Here is an 18,418-nt window from a genome sequence, read left to right on the forward strand (position 1 = left end):
CAGTCAGACTGTCAGTCAGTCACACCTTCCAGGGTAAAAACAGCTAAACCCCCCCTTTCCCTTCCCACGACCTGTTTATCTTTCTCCCTCCTAACTTTGTCTCCTACCTTTTTCTTTTTCTTTCCCTCTCCTGTCAGTTCATTCCCTCTCATCCTGCGCCTGCTCTCATTTCCTTTCTCCTCATACTACCTGGCAGTGCCTCCTTCACCTGACAAACACAGAGGCGATTTGCTCCTTCCTTCCCTCCCTCCTTCTCAGCCTGTCAGTCAGTCCCTCCTTCTCCAGACAAAAGCAGAGAGGTATAATGGTGACTAATCTGTTGAGTAAACACATCTTTCTCTAAATACAACCTGCTTCTTTCTTCTCCCCAAAATGTGCTTCCCGAACTTCTTCTCTCCCCACCCACTTTGTTCCTCAACATTTGTTCTCTCTGCTTACCTGTGTCATCTTCTTTGGGCCTCTCTCACCTGTTTGTTGTCGCTCTGATTTTATCTCTTCCTTTTTCCCCCTTTATCCTCAGGTTTTCTACTTCTCTTCTACGTCTACTGGTTTGTTACAAATCAAACATTTTGCTATAATTCATCCTTTCTTCTTTGTACAGTGTCCCCTTATCTCACTTTTTTGTTCAGTTTACTTCATTATATATATATATATATATATATATATATTTTTTTTTTATTTATTTATTTTTTTTTTTTAAATCGCTCACACTTTTAATGGCCCTGTTTTTCTCCCTTCTATTTTCCTCAGCCCCTCCACCCCCTCTGTCTGATTCGTCTGTTCTGTCCGTCTGACATCCCGGCAGATGAAAGGCTGCTCGGTGTAAATACAAGGTCAGCCCCATTATGCTCCACTGTCATTACCTCCGCCTCAGCTTCCGCTGCTACCACAGTACATAGCCTGTCATTAGTCAGCTAGCCTGCTAGCACTGTTAGCTGTTACTAATCATTACCAGCAGTTTCACCTTCGGTTAGACATAGCCTATCAGAAAGATGTTTGAGTTGTACATGAACAAGTCAATGAAAAAGTAAAAATTACTGTGAATTTTCTGTGATGCACAAATTGCCAAGATGTGATTTTACAGATGGGCAGCACTTTTACATGAACAAACACGTGATGATTGATTTTAGTCCTGTTCATTTGTTTTGAACAGATTTTTAGCCACACTAAGGCCTTGCCTTTAGGAATGAAAAAGTCCCTCTCTTGGTTGGTCAGTCCACCACTGTGGTCAAGACTGAAACGTCTCAATAACTATTAGCTGGATTGTCATGAAAATTTAGATATCCATGATCCCCAGAGGATAAATCCTTTGAACTTTGGTGATCCTGACTTTTTTTTTTCTAGTGCCACCACGAGGCTGACTTTTTGTGAAATGTCTCAGCACTTATTGCATGAACATTCGATTTGGTTTATGACAAAAACACCTGAAAAATTAATGTTGCTAGCATGGCTGGAGATTCTTAGTCTTCTTTTTCTATTAATTCTGTCCAAAATTACTTGAATGAGGGACAAATAATATTGATTGAGATGCCTAGTTTAAGAAATAGGAGCTTTTGATGGTTGTTTGAGGGTAACAGGGTAGCCTGTTAGCCACAGGTAGTTCAGGTCTGTACACTGCTGTACAAACAACAGACCACAGTACACAAATTACTCATACATTCTGTGTGATTCAGTATAAGTGTGTAGTGTGCTCATGATCAGGGTTTTTGTATGTGTTCTGCAGTTAGCCTTGTTATCGTGATAGCAGTGTCATTAAACACGTTGTAGTGTACACCAAGAATGATTTAACACCAAAGCTACAACACTAGCCACAACACAGCACAGATAACAAGGCACAGATACACATAGAAAAGCATAATGAAGAGACCAAATGACAGAGGGCAGGTGAGAAACAGTACAAGTTATTAGAATGCGAACATTACAATATCTATCAGGTAATTAGCATTATTGGATCAATACTGTCACACCAGTACAATATAAAAAATTCTTCTGAAACAATAATCAGTAAGAACAAACATGAGGAAAAAAGTCCTTGTCATGTTTGTTCATCAGGGAAGTGAGTGACAGTGAAATGGGGAAGAAACTTCAAACATTTGGAGGAGCCTCGAGTTATTCCAAGAAAGAAACATTTTCCTGTAACATGTCTCAGTGTCAGAAGAGATCAATTTGCAAACATAGTGTGTTTAGAGCGAGGAGGTCTGTGAGAGCTCATCCAAACAGATATGATGTAACATGGGGAATGAGATTGGAGGAATGGATTGACTACTTTCTGTCCTCAGCTGATATTTATTAAACAGTGAGATAGAAATATGGCAGACACTGAGTAATCTAAACTATATATGATGTAATGCTTAGGAGAGGAAGAAAGAAAAAAAGATGGTCAGTCTATGTGAATTACTATCCGTATCAAGCTAAACCAGAATAAAAGAGTTAAGGTGACCATAACTTTAAGCCCATACTGACAAATATTTTTGTTTCCTTCTTCTTCTTCGTCTTTTAGTCATGAAAAATGTTAAAAACAACATTCGTAAAAAATCCATTTGATCTTTTGATCCATATGAACATTGAGCAGCAAAGCATGATTTTTCCGGAAGTCAAAAATTTAGGCCTTCACACTAATGTGTCACACAAAGCTTTTATTTTGGAGGTAAACATTTCTAGTGTTATTCTGGCCAAGCTTGATGCAGCTACATTATTTGGGAACTATGGGGCAGGTTGGAGTCTCAACACTAACTACAGGGGCTTGAAGAGGAAGAGTGGAGGATGAAGAATGGAGGGATGTAGGGACAGAGGACAGTTGGGTCTGTGTACCTCCGCCAGGTCAGAAAAGAGGACTTGACTGGCACTTCGCCTCAGAACGTCCCAGTAACTCCGCGCCACAAACTCCTGACTGTCTTTTTTTAGCACCTGTAGGAGCGGTCAAGCAGGACCAGGGTCAGTTCACCTCCAACTCAACTACTTCAGGAAGGAAACTTCAGCTTCCAATATTCACTCTATCACTTCTCAGCTTATACAAACAGATTCACGATGTTGTTTTTATACTGCATATTCATAAACAGTGTCACGTACAGAATTCATAACTATCAAAAACTTGATCACAATAATTCCAATCTGGCGCTCACTGAACTAAATTTCATGGGAAATCTCATCTGTTCTGTTTTGTCAAACCAAATGGAACAAACAGTAAATTACAGGCACTACAAATCATTAGCTAACCCAAAATTGATGAAATGCTGTTAGGAAAACAACTAGAAAGAAAGAAACAAAATGAAAATGTTAAGAAATTGTCTTTTGTCATCAATACCATTTATGGGAATATCCGTTGCAATGTTTGATTTAACTATAATTCACCCCATCAACTGTAATAAGCACCAAAAATAAGTGTAAGAAAACAGGACTGAAAGGAGGAAGGGTCACATTCAGGCAAAAACTCCTGTTTTTTCTACAAGGGCTCTGCTGTAAGACCTTTAATGTTTAAATCACTAAAGCTACCATTTGTAACTTTGCCTTTGATTAGTAATCAAGAATGAACACAAACAAACCTAACACATCTAACTGATTTCTGAAGCAAATACAAAAGGCTTTCAATCCAAAGCAAGTTTTCCTTTCTCACTTCAATGATAGTGAACCAGCTGAACATATTGCTGTCACAAACGCCACAAAAAAGAGCCAGTTCTTGTATTGTATTGTATCGTGTATTCTGCCTTTGTAACAGACAACCACTGAGCTCTTGACCACCCACCTTGTCTCCCTCCCTAGAGAGAACGCGGCAGCAGCCATCTTAACATGACCCTACACTGCTCTTAACTTCACAGTGACAATGCAGCTATCCATCACAGCACTGACAGGGCAAGGAGTGTGTGTGTGTGTGTGTGTGTGTGTGTGTGTGTGTGTGTGTGTGTGTGTGTGTGTGTGTGTGTGTGTGTGAGTGTGTGAGAGAGAGAGAGAGAGAGAGAGAGAGAGAGAGAGAGAGAGAGAGAGAGAGAGAGAGAGAGAGAGAGAGAGAGAGAGAGAGAGAGGAAAGCTGACAGTCTGAACAGACACTGACTGGTAGCCTGCAGTTACTGGACAGTTCACATCATCCTGACATTTTGGGGAATTAGGGGCAAATAAGGACCTAAAACATATAAACATATCTATCTTTTTGTAGAAGTCATCTGTTCAATTTTGGATGCCATACCACTTTGCAGACAAATGTAACCCATTTGCTTTCTTTATCATGTAAATATAAATGTGCTCACACAGTAGCAGGACCTCTTGGTCTGTAGCTTAGACCTCCTTTAATTAAAATCTCCTGCTCTCTGTCTTTGCATTAACAAAACTCAGTGACACCCCCAACAGGAACACATACACTGCCAAACAAACGGCACGTCTCCTCAAACAGTCTCCAGTGGACAGTGTCTGATTGTGTTTAGAGCTTTAGAGTGCCTCCAGTCATTCTAAATCACATCACTCTCTTTTTGTGAGAGCCCATCTCCCCTGACCCCTTAAATCTATTACTCCTCTCCTGCCATCCCTCTCTCCATTCAGCCTACCCTTTGCCATCGTTCCTCTATCAATCACTCAGCTGACCTAACAGATGGACACCCTGTCCTGAAGGAAGTATTTCTCTATCCCTCTCATTCTTTTCATCCATCCATCCTTTCAAGGAATCTACTGTGTACATTTTACTGACAGCAGAGGATCAGGTGGACTGGGTCAGGGTTAAGGCCTTTTCAAAAACCAGGTCAGGACACAAAAGTGGGTGACAGGGGCATTAAACAGTCCTCTAAGTAGCCCAAAATAATTGACATTTACGCCTGAGTTTTTTAGATTCGACAATATGAAGCTAGAACTGGTTAGCTTAGCATACAGACTGGAAGCAAGGGCAAACAGCTCGCCTTGCTCTGTTGCACCATAATGTTTCCAGACAACCAGCAGAGACTTCAGAAATTCACTGTATCCGGCCAGGAAAATAGTTCATAGTCCACCACATAAATCCCCATTAAAACCACAACTCGACATTAGGCCCTGGCCTTGGACTGATACGAGAGTGGTATTGATCTTGTGAAGCATATCTTGGCAAGAAAGTGAATAAGTATTTTTGAAAAATGTGGAACATTCATTAAATTATATTTTCCAATATTGAGAGGTGTGCACTAAATAGAAAATGCTGGCAGTTGATAAATTTTAACACAAAAAAGAAGGCTAAAAACCTTAAAAATAATGATTTTTCATCTCTGAACACAGAGCCAAGCAGTGGTTCTACATAATCAAAAAAGAAAAAAAGCTTAACCAGCTTCACCTTTTATCACCACATTTAACTCCCCAGTGTAGTTTTATCATTATCTTAAAAATATCGATTATGCTACCTTCTTCAAATGAAACCATGTACACTGTCGTCACCCCACTGACAAAAACACCTAGCTCTTTGTCCCCCTGTTCATCTTTCCACCCATTCCTGCAACCATCAAAACAAGAGCAGAAAGGAGACTAAGGGGTTATGGTTTTGGATACATACGCTGTTCATGGGGGCAACCTGATATCCATAGAGCTGCATACTCTAACACACAGAGAGAGACATGAGGAAGAGAAAGAGGAGGGCAGGGCATGCAGTCAGAGAGGAGGAGAGAAGGTAAAAGACATGTTAGTACATGCAAGGAAAGAGGCTGTGGATACACTCTGCAGAGGGATGTGTCATTTTCAACACATCTATGATTATATTTTACAACAACACACGCTTTGCGTTACAACACTGCGCACTGCAGCTCCCCAACACCATTAGAGAAACGGCGCGTGTGAGGGATAGTGTAATGTTGTTCTTCTTCAGGTTTATCTTTCCTTTATTTCAAATAAATGTGTAAATGGTGTTGATGGCACTTCCTGTCAGCTGAAAGCTTTCTGGGGCCATATCTACAAACAAATGTATTAACATCATGAATTTACCACGAGATGTTAATAACTTGTTACTATTACATCATATGTGGCTTTAAAAACCAGTAGTAATATGTTCTAACGTGGGAATAAAAACAGAATTTGTGTTTGACAGGTTGTTAGCATTCATTTGAATCAAAGCCTCTCTTTGATTGGAGTGCAGTGTGTCCTCTGCCAACGTCTCTTAATGAGTAATGAGGAAGGGACACATTGTTACCTGACCGGGTACCTGCAGACAAAAGGAGTCTAACATCTGAGCCAATAACCATAACATAATAACTTTTTAATAACTGAAAATATAGTCCAGCCAATACTGGCATGTCTTGTTACTTAGTAGCCAAAATACATGTCGTACTTAAATCTTTAAACACTTTCACCCAACCTCACCGATTTATCATTTGGCTCTAACACATGCAGGTTTAACAGATTATTAAGTTTAAACCACCACTTTCTGATAATACATCAAGCCTAAGATGACCTGTGTTGTTCCAAAACTCACAAACATCACAGCAGTGTTGAAAAGGACAAATTCTTTTAAGAGTGTATCCAGTTTTACAAGTACACAGTAGGGATACCTGTCACAGTAAAAACAGAGGAGATACCACACTGTCAACAGTTTCTACAAGGCAGCATGCATGGTTACATGAATGGTTTAGCTAACTTTAGTACTTGAATACAGATGACAATTAGCTTTGATGATGATGTGTCATTTTTAATATATCCACACGTACAGTTTGACACAGCGATTGTTTGGCAGCTTCAGTAGCTTTGAAGAGGAAACAGTAGAGGTGCCGTGTCACATTACACCCGTGGATGTATTAAAATGCCACTTTAAGAGTAATGTTTGTTTTTTACTGCTATATTAATCTCAATAAAACCAAGACATTGCGGATCTTTGTATTTCAAGTTTACGACTGCATTACTGAAGATTTATAATCCATGCTCATTTCAATGTTAGCTATACTGAGGCTAATTAGCAAAATAATTGAGTTTTACCTACAAACGTACCTCTTCTCACACAAAAACACACCCTCGTCCTCTATTACCGGCTTTCTTACCAATTGTGCAGATTTCTCAGCATCTCCTTTCCTCCCTTTCTTTTCATTTTTTTTCCGGAAGATCTCCTGAAGCTGTAATGAGAGACAGAGGGAGGATCTCATTGACAATTCAAAGCCAGATTCAAAGCTCTGTTTGAAGCTTAAATGTTCATACGCACAAACATTCACCGAGTTCACAAAGTCATTCACTCTTTCATGCTGGTCTGTGATGTGATTCTGGCCTTTTGACAACATGATTTCTAGTTTGGCTTTCAAAGGGACTTATGGTCACAGACAGTATATTAAAGATTAAGTCAATACTGAATCACATCTATCAGAAAACTGCAACTGCATGGTAATTTTAGTATTAGCAGCTTTTATATTTTCTAAAATGTGGTTTGTTAATCAATTTTGATTACCAAATTGAATTAAACATTTAAATTGTTACTTATGGCACTACATAAAAAGAGATATTTTAATACATTTTAAGAGTTGTAATCACAACAGACAACGGCCGTTAAATGAAATATTCCCTTCTTCTGACAACAGATGTCACTTATTTGGTGAATTCTGTATTGAAGACAGCAGGAAAATCAGAGCCTGTTGATAAACCCTTAATGTGGGAATTCTTTTTCGGTCCCACAACTACCCACTACCACAAGACCCTCAACCATTACCACCCACTCCCTCTGATGTGCCATTCCACTTCCATCAGCCTCCACAGACATTCTGATCACTTCCTGCCAGCAGTAGTGTTTTCAATTGAAAATCTCTTGGTCCCATCCCACAGAGAAAGTAAGACACAAATAGCCTTTATGGTAGGTTATTAATCTAAAGGAATGCTATTACAGTTACGCTACTCAGCTGTTTAATAAGCTGTCCTTGCAGAAAATGAACTGAAAATCAGCCATGAAATGCTTGAAAATTGAAAAAAAAAAGCAGCTCCTGCAGCTCTTGTTCCTCTGCGTTTAGTTTCCATCATTACCAACTTCACACTCATTATCAGTATGCATAACATCCTAACCTTGTCCTTTTGTGATGAGAGCAAAAGGTGATGTTAATAATAACATATAAATTTAGTCACAGGGTGGATTTTTTCTCAGTATCAGAGACTTACCACCAAGAACTCCCTCTTGTCCACCATCTGGTTGCCGTCTGCATCAAACATATTGAAAGCAATCTTAAAGCCAGCATGGGGCTCTGGAGAACAGAGACAAGAGCACATAGGGTGAGCGTGTGCATGTGTGTGTGTTAAAGGCAATTTTAAATCCAGAAATAGCATGGGATGAAGTGGCATATAGGCGAGGCAGGAGGGAGACGGGGCCGGTGGATGAATCTATGTGGACTATGAGCTACCGTTAACATTTGTATTTTTCTTTCCCTCTCTACCTGTTTCTTAGTTATCAGAAACAGCTGCTTATATTCCAAATCTAATAAAGCTGTATGTCTTTATTTAAGAAATACCAGATCACATATATTTGCTACAGGATAACCACAAAAAATTAAGACATTTCTGAAACTGTTGGTGGTTGGTTCATTCTGAGTAAGAGAGTCCAATGATACAAGGAGGTACAAGGAGCTCATGACCAGTTTAAGCTGAATTTCACTTATCAAAAACAGTTCTAATCAGACTAAAGTCATTACTTTCATCCCTCCATTTGAATTTAAAATTAATGTGGATTAAATTGATCAAACAGTAAGATAAACCCTCTCCTGATTAATGTGGTCATGATTAATGGCTGCCTTCTCATGTGATGTGGACACACACTGAGCGACACAAGATGCAAAACTACTGAGACTCTCTCAAGAAGGAAATACTGAAAGTTAAAAAAAAACTGGATTTGGACACCGTTTCATTTCCTGATCATTTACAGAGGAGAAAAATAATTCAATTCCTGATTTTGATGTGAAGAAGAGCATACATCATCAACAATTTTGAGCATGTAATGGGGAAATATTTTAATACAGTGCAGTACACTGTCAGTAATTGGAAAAATACTTTTAATTAACTTCTTTTGAGAAACAAGCCTCACCATCATGTGTACACTCTCTCTCTCAATTTCTGCCTTACCCCAAAGGGAATGGGGAAAACCACCAGATTTGTGTCTTAGATAATTGCGTCTTGTTAAGTTCTGGGTGGGCCTGAGTACAGTTCACATCATATACCATAGCTAAAAATAGAATAAGAAAGTAGAAAATGAAGATGAAGCGACGGAGGATGTTCAGAGAAACTGAACTGACTCACTTGTAAGGATGCAGAGCAGGAACAGGTACTCTGTGTATGAGATGATGCCTGGTAATGAGACCAAGACAGAGAGAGTTAAAGAAAGGTCACATTCAAGACACACACACACGCGCACACAATGTTTACAGATGTTCAAAGACTGTGGGCCTCCTAATACACACACAGACGCATACACACATAATCCTTCCTTTCGTAAAGATAGCATCTTAAAATGTGTCTTCTGGAGCTGAGCTGCCAACAGCCATTTGCCACACACCGTTTCTTTTTCCACACCCCAAGTGTCCAAGGTAAAGACACTGGCTGGTCGGGGTGTGTGCATGCGTATGTGTCTGTGTTTGGATAAGCAAGTGAAAAATGTTTTAAGAGATGATCCTTTCTTGCCTAAGGCCCATTTAGGAATCTTTGTTACTCCATCTCATCTCTCTCTTTTTTCGCTTTCTGTCTTGATCGCTCAGATAGTTCAGGGTGACTCGCTTGAGTGTTACGGGAGACTGCTTTCCCGTGTGTGTATATGAACATGACACCAGCTAAAGACCAGTGTGAGCCTTGTGTTTTTTTGATGCTCGACTGCTTTGTGTGGAGGAGCTGGTTTGGAACTGAATTCTCCCCCCTCCCACGTAGCCAGAGCTGTGCAAAGACGAGGGGATACACCATGAAACAACTCAGGTTTCTGAAATACATTCAGTATGTTTACACTCACATACTCTCAGTGACATGCTGCTGAATAAAAAGGTGGGTTAACACAAACTATCATTAGAAGAACACTTTTCAATCAGTGATGAGTCAAAACAAAAGGTAATTCAGTTTTATACTATGTATGCACATATTTATAGTCACATTTACTTTTCATTTATGTCTGTAATGTATCTATATTATAATCACGAGTGTCTATGACTTTGTACATTTCAAAATTCTGTTTTGTGCAGGAAATGAAAATATGAAAGCTTTCTCATATACATATCTGTATGTACATATATCTGATGCCACATCATGCCAATCAACACCACAGTCTCCTGCAGCTATCAGCTGATTGTTTTAATCAGCAGGTCCACATCAATCCAAACTGTGAAGACCTGCAGTCTCTCCTCCTTTTCCCCCTTTGCGCTCCAGTGTTTTCTCCTTTTGTCTCCTGTCTGTCTTCCTCTGTCTGTCAAGTCTGTGTTTGTGTTGCTGCAGGGTGTGGCCTGCAGGTGGGGACCGGCCTCCTGAGCACAGCTGTGCTCAATCATCAATCAGGACTCACCTGCTCACTCAGTATAAAAGCACCCGGGTTACAACCAGTATACATCATATCGTCTGCTTTGCTGTGTTATAACAACCTGAAGCTAGTGCTCAGTACTCTGCCTGCCAGTGTGTATTCCTAACTGATTTTTCCCTGTTGTCCTCGGGTGCCTCGCCCACACCTGCTCCAACTCTCACCTGTCGGTCTGCTCTCACAGAATCAGTCTGGCTCTTGTTCAGTACTTGGACCTGCTCCGTACAAGAGATTCTGAGTCTGTTTGGAGTCCACATCATTCTCACCACCGCCACACACAAAGCAGAAATTCATAGCTTGAAATTTCACTCAAGTTCACAGTGAACCACCTGCCCAATGATCACACTCTCCCCTTCTGTTCCTGAGTTATGGTGTTAAATAATGGCCAGAAAAGCATTTTTACTGAACATTATGTTACAGTGAAGTTGACCTTCAACCTTCAAAAATAGCAGTCAGGTTTATTTGTGTAAGCCAATATCACTGAGTACTATATCTCAATTGGCTTTATGGACCATATCGATAACTGTTGCTGATAAAATTCTTTAAGAAAACAAGAAAAACCTCCTAGCTTTCTTGAATCCAGTTACTTAATAATATTCAAATAAAGCAACAGCTGGATCATTCTCAATTCAGTGAACTTTTGGGTTTGCCCAAACGTAAGCAGGCCTGCTAAGGAAATGATAACACTTCCTCATAGGAACACAGTAGAACAATGTACATTTGGAATCATCAATTTATGGCAGTCATCTAGGTATAAAAGATGCTTTTACCACAAGTAAAAAACACAAACTCATTATGCTGTATGAGGTACGTTCATGCAATAACTGTTATGTGTGACAGCTGACAACATGGATTTACTATGAGCTGTAGTCTGTCGTGTAAATGTCAAGCATGCTGTGGTACACTAACAATCACCTAACCATGAACTCATCAAAGAGCTGAATACATCTAATGTTTCAAAACCAAATGAATAACGTCACTGTACGGGGTTACTGTGTAACACAAACAACCAGTACTGACATATTGTACAGCCCACCGCACATGCGCACACACACGGTCAACAATGTTCAGGCAACACTATGCATTCCTGTGTCTGACACATAGCTCTGTCATTCTCAGAAATCCAAAGCCATCCCAAGGAGTTTAACAGTCTTCGCTCATCATGGTATGAAAGGGAGAGCATGTCCTGACACCAGCACTCACTCACTCACACACACACACACACACACACACACACACACACACACACACACACACACACACACACACACACGTCTTAAACAAGGGAAGGCATCTTAAGAAAGCTGATAAAAATATCAGAAAAGAAAAGCTAATAAAAGTATATATAAAAATATAGAAAAAGTAAACATAGAAAGGTACTGTTGAATGCTGACAATGTGTGTGTGTGCGTGTGTGTGTATGTGTGGTTTTTGCAATATGCCACAAGCAATTTGGATACAATGTCTTGCCCTTGAATACTTTACATTTACAAACGATCTCTCTTTCCTCTTTTTCTTTGTGCTCTTTCATTTCTCCCTCTGTTTTGACTCCAATCATCCCTTTACATTCCATCCACTTCTTCAATTTTTATACATCTCCCCATACTTTACATGTCTCCTTTTCCCTCCCTCACTCCTCAAGTCTTTGTCATGTTCCCCTCTTTTTCTCTGCTCCCTTTTTGATTTCTCTCATTCCTTTTTCATTTCCTGCCAGTTTTTTGTCACTGGTTTTTCTCTGATTTAAAAAAATGATGAAGGCAGTGCTGCTGGATATTAGTCCCTGAAGTGTGAATGTAACACACACACTAATACACAGTAGTTACAAGGTATAGATCATGATCATGGTAGAGGAAGAGCGGGTGTGTTATATTTAGCATCTCCCAGTGTGTGCGCGTGTGTGTTTATGTGCGTGTAATTATCACTACGGGGACTCACTCCTAAACTGTGTGATTGCTATGTCACACTCTCCTGAAGCAAGTGCTTTAATTAGGGGGAGCTTCTCTGTCACTCCATGTCTCAGTCTTTGGTGCTGTATAATTTGTTCTGTTCCCATATGCAATGAGGAGAGGAGAGGAGAAGAGAGAAGAGGAGGTTTATTTTTAGTTTTTTTCAGCAGGTTGTCTGGCTGGAAGGAGGGACAGCATTGCTCCAACCCCGGATTAGAGACACCTACAGCGACACACAGCACACAATCTCACAAGCCCTATTTAGTCACACACCGGCAGGTAAGCCCTGGTATAGTACATACACACAAGCAAGTGTACTGAGCTGCAAAAGTGCTGTAAAATTTATTCAATGTTCCTCACTTACTGCTAATATTAACAGAAAATTTCAACTGTTCATAAGCTGTATTGAACTGTATAATTAAACTGTAACAGCTAAAAAACTCCAAATCTGAATCCACTGACATTCACTGACCTTGATATTATCTGACTGCTACCTGTTTACCTTGTGCGTTTGTATTAGTCAGTGCAAATGTACTCAAGGTGCCTTTGCTCCTGTTTCTTTTTTATGCATGTGAGGGTGTGTGTGCATATGTGTGTACTCTCTCTGACCTCGTTCTCTCAGGTTGCGGAACAGTTTGGAGGATCCTCTCCACACCGGGGGAGTTTCTGTCAAAATCTTCTCCAGTTCCTGTGACTCACGCAAAAGAACACACAATTTCTAAATGAGTTTTCCGGCATACACAACAGAATACAAACCTTCACCTTCAAAGTCCAATCTATGACTGTTACATAAGAGAAACAGAGAGGGAAAGGTGCAGCATGCAATGGAAAAGCAGAAAGGATTCACTGCATGTCATCCTGACATGCCATTTATTTTTACTGTTTATATCTAAAATGTTATTTTCCTGCAATCAAGTGAAAAATCTCATTTAATTAAGGTTTTTTTTTAACTCTCTGCCTCTACTTTGGTTAAAAACAAACAAACATATAATTTTAACGTAACTGTTTGTTTACAAGAAACCTCCACAGTGTACCTTTAAGACTGCATCAGGATTGGAACCTGGTAAGCAGTGATAGCACTGACTTCCAGTATGTCTGCTGTCAATGGCAACACCTTCACATACCATTAATAAATTTAACTATGATCAGTCCTACTGACACCAACAAAGCTACATTACTATGGAAGCCAAGCACCTGATTTGTGTTGAATGAATACATCAGGGGTCTGGATACTTTCTGGAGCCACCACTGAACTGTAAACACCTGGCCGTTTCTGCTTAGTCTAATGCAACAGCAACTCTGACCCACATAAGTGACCAATAAACTCAGGACAGACAGTGTGTCTTGTCAAAACTTGCTCAACAGGATACATTTTTGCAGTATCAGTATTTGTTTTTGCAGAACCTATTTCTTGTTTTGTGCACTAATGCAATCTAAAAGATTTCAGGCCTGGCACAGCATCCAGCGTTAAATTCAGTGTGGAGGCCAGTAGGGTTGGGCGGTAATCCGGTAATAAGGTATTCCGCGGTATCTAAAAATAGCAACGGTATCAGTTTCATTACCGTCATTAAAAAAAGGACTATAGGGGTCTAACATAACTGTAGCATTGTCATAAGAAAAATGAAGTCCACTCCGTTCAATGTATCTGGTTGAATTTTTACTCGAGGAAAAGGTGACTGCAAAAGTACGTGTTAAGAATGAACCCGAGCAATCATACAGATGTTTTAACAAAGGTATGTCCAGGCGCTCATTTAGGCGCATCTGAGCAGAGTACCGTTATCTCGTCCAAGCATACGGAGAAACTCCTCTGTTGAAAACAGTTTTTCAGCTTTTTTCTGCTTGCTATTGTTCTTAGCTCTCATAAAAGGACGAAATGCAAATAAAACAGTAAAATAACACTTCGGGCTGCTCAGCAGAGTCCTCTGTGAGCGCTCTGCTCATTCATGAGACGGAGCGGTGAAACTAACTGCGTGGTTACGCCGGTCAATAGCTCAGCGACCCGCCCACATTCACCATAGAAACACCAATGACGATCCAGAAGGAAGTAACCCCAGAGATAGGTTATTGCCTGAAGAGCGCTCCCTCCACTCTAGATACCACCTCCTCTTTATGTAAACAAGCAGGACCTTCGTGATTGGTCTCAAACTAACACAGAGTCATAGGGGGAGACATTAGTAGTGTGTTTTGGGCTGCAATATAACTTTTGACCACAAAACAGCAAAGGTAAAACATACTTTATGATTTAGCAAAGTTTTTTTGTTACACTTTGGCTGTTAGCTCGCCGAGTTTTCGTCGCACAATGAGGAGGCAGACATCTTCATGATCATCAGACTCTCTGCTTTCATATGATACCGGGCTTTTGAGGTTTGCGTGAAGTGGTGAAATCAGCAGATGGCGTACCTTTGACTTGCCGTATTTTCGTGTTTTCGTTACATGCGCACATAATTTTGTGGGGTACGAATTATGTTTCGTTTGGGTGGCAATGCTTGGCAGAGGATTTTAACTGAGTTTCTCCCCGTCATTCTCTTATGCTACAAGTTAGGACTGGTGCTTCTTATCATGAGCACTGACCGTCTGAATTGCGCGCATGTCACGCTGCCCTGCAAAGTGATTTTTATTTAGTCACCTGGGAAAATGTGGGGAAAGTTTGACGGTATCAAAATTTGGATACTGCCCAACTCTAGAGGCCAGTAAAGGCTTGCAATTGTCTGACTTGTGTTTTCTTAACATATAGTGACAATCGCTCATATTATGATTTGCAATCACACACTGATGCTACATGTAGAACTTTAACATTTATATAAAGTAATTCCTCAACAATCAAAGTACATACAGCCTGCAACAGATGATACATGCAACAGATGCCTGCAACATGGAGGAGGAGAAGCTAGAAGAATTAAGAGTATGTCTCCCACCTGTTTGGTCAGGGACCTCCAGGGCCTCTTGTCTGCCAGAGAACGAGACAAAAGAGGAGAGAAGAAGAAGGGAAAGAGGAGAAGAGAGTTTGGGTGGGCTCAGTCTGATAGCATCTGTATGATCCAGAAATGGGTCTTAATGTGCCGGGTATAGTCACAACACACACACACATACACACACATGCATGCACACATGCACACAGACACACACACAGACACACACACACACACACACTGTATATACACTGTCATCATCACAAGCCCATTTGTACTGTCTAAAGTGCCCTGTGCTTGTCTTTGTAGTATGTGGAATGTCCCCGTAAAAGCACATACTACTTTTGTTCTGTTTTATACAACAAAGTTCATCTAATTCAACTTCAAAGGGCGCATTAGAGGATGACGGCTGCTGAGAGGGTATGTGAGGCTGTATCGTATGTCAGTGAGCCAGGGTAGATGTAAACACACACATACAGGTGCACAGCTTGCACGCAAGACAATCACATGGCTGCTGAAGAAAGGAACGGTAGCTGTTTTTGGATGGGTGTTTTATGATTACCTCAATGTGTAGGGACGTTTTTAAACCAGCTGCCACGAGGAAAAAATTTGTTATGTGTCTGGTTTAGATATTTATTGGTTAAGCAAAAAGGAAAATGTAAGAAAAAGGAATGTGGACAAGCAGAGGAGAGTCTGTGTGTGTGTGTGTGTGTGTGTGTGTGTGTGTGTGTGTGTGTGTGTGTGTGTGTGTGTGTGTGTGTGTGTGTGTGTGTGTGTGCATGTGTCTGACTGACTAACATTAACCTCAGACTAAACAATAGCTGTAAAGCCATCTGCTTTGAGGCTGGTTGGCCAGGACTAATCTGTTACGACTGGCTGTAGGCTGACAGAAATAGCAAAGGCATGTTTAAGACCAGGATTTTATTGTGTTTTGAAACTTGTTTTCAGTGCATATAAAAAAAATCCATTTTACACCTGGCGCTGACATCCATATTGGAAAATCAGGATGAGGTCTGTATTGTTAGGCTAAGAAATTTAATGCATGATTCCAAATATTTTAATGTCACATGTAAGATTTTGATGCAGTCCACATATAAGCCATATGTTACTGCCAGGTCATAATGGGACCGAGGTAATAAAAAGATCTGCATGTGAAACTGAAATGGTTTTAAGAATTGATACAAATAGAGAATTTCTTCTCTGAAGTTCAATACAAAGCCCATTAATTTTAGGATATTCCCAGGGAAGGCCACAAGTTTTGAATCCAAGTGTCAAGGCTGTGAAACGTACTTCTTGGTTCGCTCATGGTGACCGACTCGATGAAGTTCTGTGGAGTCATGTACAGCTGTCCTTCATACTCTACAGAGCTGAACATGCGGAAGCGATGCTCGTGGGACGACATGTACACATCTCCGTCCTCAAAGTCAAACGGACGAGCCTGCAGAAATAAAGACAAAATACAAAACAAAATACACTGTTATTGACTGTGCTGCCCTATTGATTGGCTACACTATTTTGTTGGTTTTATTATCTTTTGAATATTTCTTCCAACCAAGACATTTTAAGAGGGCAGGCATTTGAAAAGATAAAAAAAAAAAAAGTTACAACAAAACAACAAGGAACTGGTGCACAACAATCAAAGGAGTGCATCTTAATTGTTTCACTATTATTACATTATTGAATATATACATAAAATCACATTTCGTGATGTGAAAGGTATATATATATATATATATATATATATATATATATATATATATATATATATATATATATATATATATATATATATATATATATATATATATATATAAAGTACTTTTACTACTTAACAATCTGATTTAAATGCTCCTTACAGTGATAGGTGTTCATTTGTCCCAATGATTACAGTTTGAATGTGACTTTCCAAGCTGTGATAGCTGCCTGTGAAGAGGAAACTCTCTGGCCTCTTATCCAAACAGAGGAATCTCAACTACATGTGCCTCTTCACTGCCTTTGAACCTCTATAATGAGGAGATCCATCTATTCTTGGCATCAACTCTCTCCATTTAGCTCTCTGAGATTATAAACAGTCAGCACCTCTGGCGCAGTACAATAACAGGAGAACAGGCACACACAAACACACACAACTACTTTGTCACTACTTTCTACTTGATTAGCATCGCGCTCTCTCTGTGTGCAGAGCCAGGGCTTCAACTTGATTAGCTGCAGTGTAGGAGAGCTGCTACGCCAACAGATTGTGCTGCATGAAGCTGCGTAATTAGCATAGAGGTTTCCAAATTTAAACCCGTTTGGCCGCCGGGCCCAGTGCACCGAGGTTCCTGCTCTGCTCAGCTAACATGCTAATGAGCACACAGATTCATTCATAAAGCTTTGATGCTGCCTTCACCGAGGGGGCTTTTGAAGGCATGAATAGGAGATGAGTGCTTGGCTTCATAGGAATGCACTGTAATCAAGTGTAAGAGCATAGACGCCCATGGCTTTGACTCTCACTAATAAATGAAGTTTTTAAAGTTCTGCAAAGGCAGCTAGGTTCACATGCCATGCTGCACAACATGATGTTAAAAGTAATGTAAGCTCCTTAGGAAAAAAAAATTAAACGTCAGGGATTTAAAATTAGATTCTGTGTGGTACACTGTGCTCTTTTGTAGTTATAATGTCATGTAGCCACAACTAAAACTGCTTCTGTTGCCTAGTCTTGTTCTCCAGAATGCATAGCAGATGCTCCAGGTGTTTTCCCCTTAGGCAACCCAGTGTTCTCCATTCACAGCTGCAGCTTTTGGTCCAGTTTCCTCAGAGCTATCCCAACACTCACCATCCTGTGTTCCCAAGTTTAGTTATTACAGTTCAGTTAAATGAAAGTAAAATCTAGCCAGCTAAGGTCCCAGCAGGTATCAACCAGCTTCTGTGTCTGAGGTGTCAGAAATTGTTAACACTGCAGCAGTTTTCTCTGTTGTGATACAATGAGCCTCACGCTGAACTTGCCTCTTAGTCTGTGCCACTATCCAAGCTGCTTGGCTTTCGTAAGTTGAGGATTTCTCCCAGCAAAAATGAGAACACAGCTGTCAGACTTACAATATTCTCAAGAGGCCTTTTGTTTGTAGCACAGGGCAG

General features: G+C 40.2%; 2 protein-coding genes across 8 annotated transcripts in view; one reads left to right on the forward strand and one right to left on the reverse strand.

The window, feature by feature from the left end:
- shoc2 (SHOC2 leucine rich repeat scaffold protein) overlaps positions 1–18,418 on the forward strand; it is a 370,366-nt gene that overhangs the window by 205,944 nt on the left and 146,004 nt on the right. The window lies entirely within an intron of this gene.
- Positions 1–18,418, reverse strand: part of micu3a (mitochondrial calcium uptake family, member 3a) — a 30,206-nt gene that overhangs the window by 8,885 nt on the left and 2,903 nt on the right. For 3 of the 7 annotated variants that reach the window (XM_070974821.1, XM_070974812.1, XM_070974830.1), the window contains exons 2-9: positions 16,595–16,742; positions 15,311–15,342; positions 13,005–13,083; positions 9,196–9,243; positions 8,068–8,150; positions 6,972–7,043; positions 5,501–5,542; positions 2,812–2,907 (exon numbers count right to left, since the gene is read on the reverse strand). In XM_070974821.1, the coding sequence (XP_070830922.1) occupies positions 2,812–2,907; positions 5,501–5,542; positions 6,972–7,043; positions 8,068–8,150; positions 9,196–9,243; positions 13,005–13,083; positions 15,311–15,342; positions 16,595–16,742 (600 nt within the window). The remainder of the gene's footprint in view (positions 1–2,811; positions 2,908–5,500; positions 5,543–6,971; positions 7,044–8,067; positions 8,151–9,195; positions 9,244–13,004; positions 13,084–15,310; positions 15,343–16,594; positions 16,743–18,418) is intronic. The other 4 variants (XM_070974846.1, XM_070974838.1, XM_070974854.1 and 1 more) reach the window with 2 other exon arrangements.

The sequence above is a fragment of the Chaetodon trifascialis genome, chromosome 2, assembly GCF_039877785.1.
Source record: "Chaetodon trifascialis isolate fChaTrf1 chromosome 2, fChaTrf1.hap1, whole genome shotgun sequence".
NCBI classification, from domain to species: Eukaryota; Metazoa; Chordata; class Actinopteri; order Chaetodontiformes; family Chaetodontidae; genus Chaetodon; species Chaetodon trifascialis.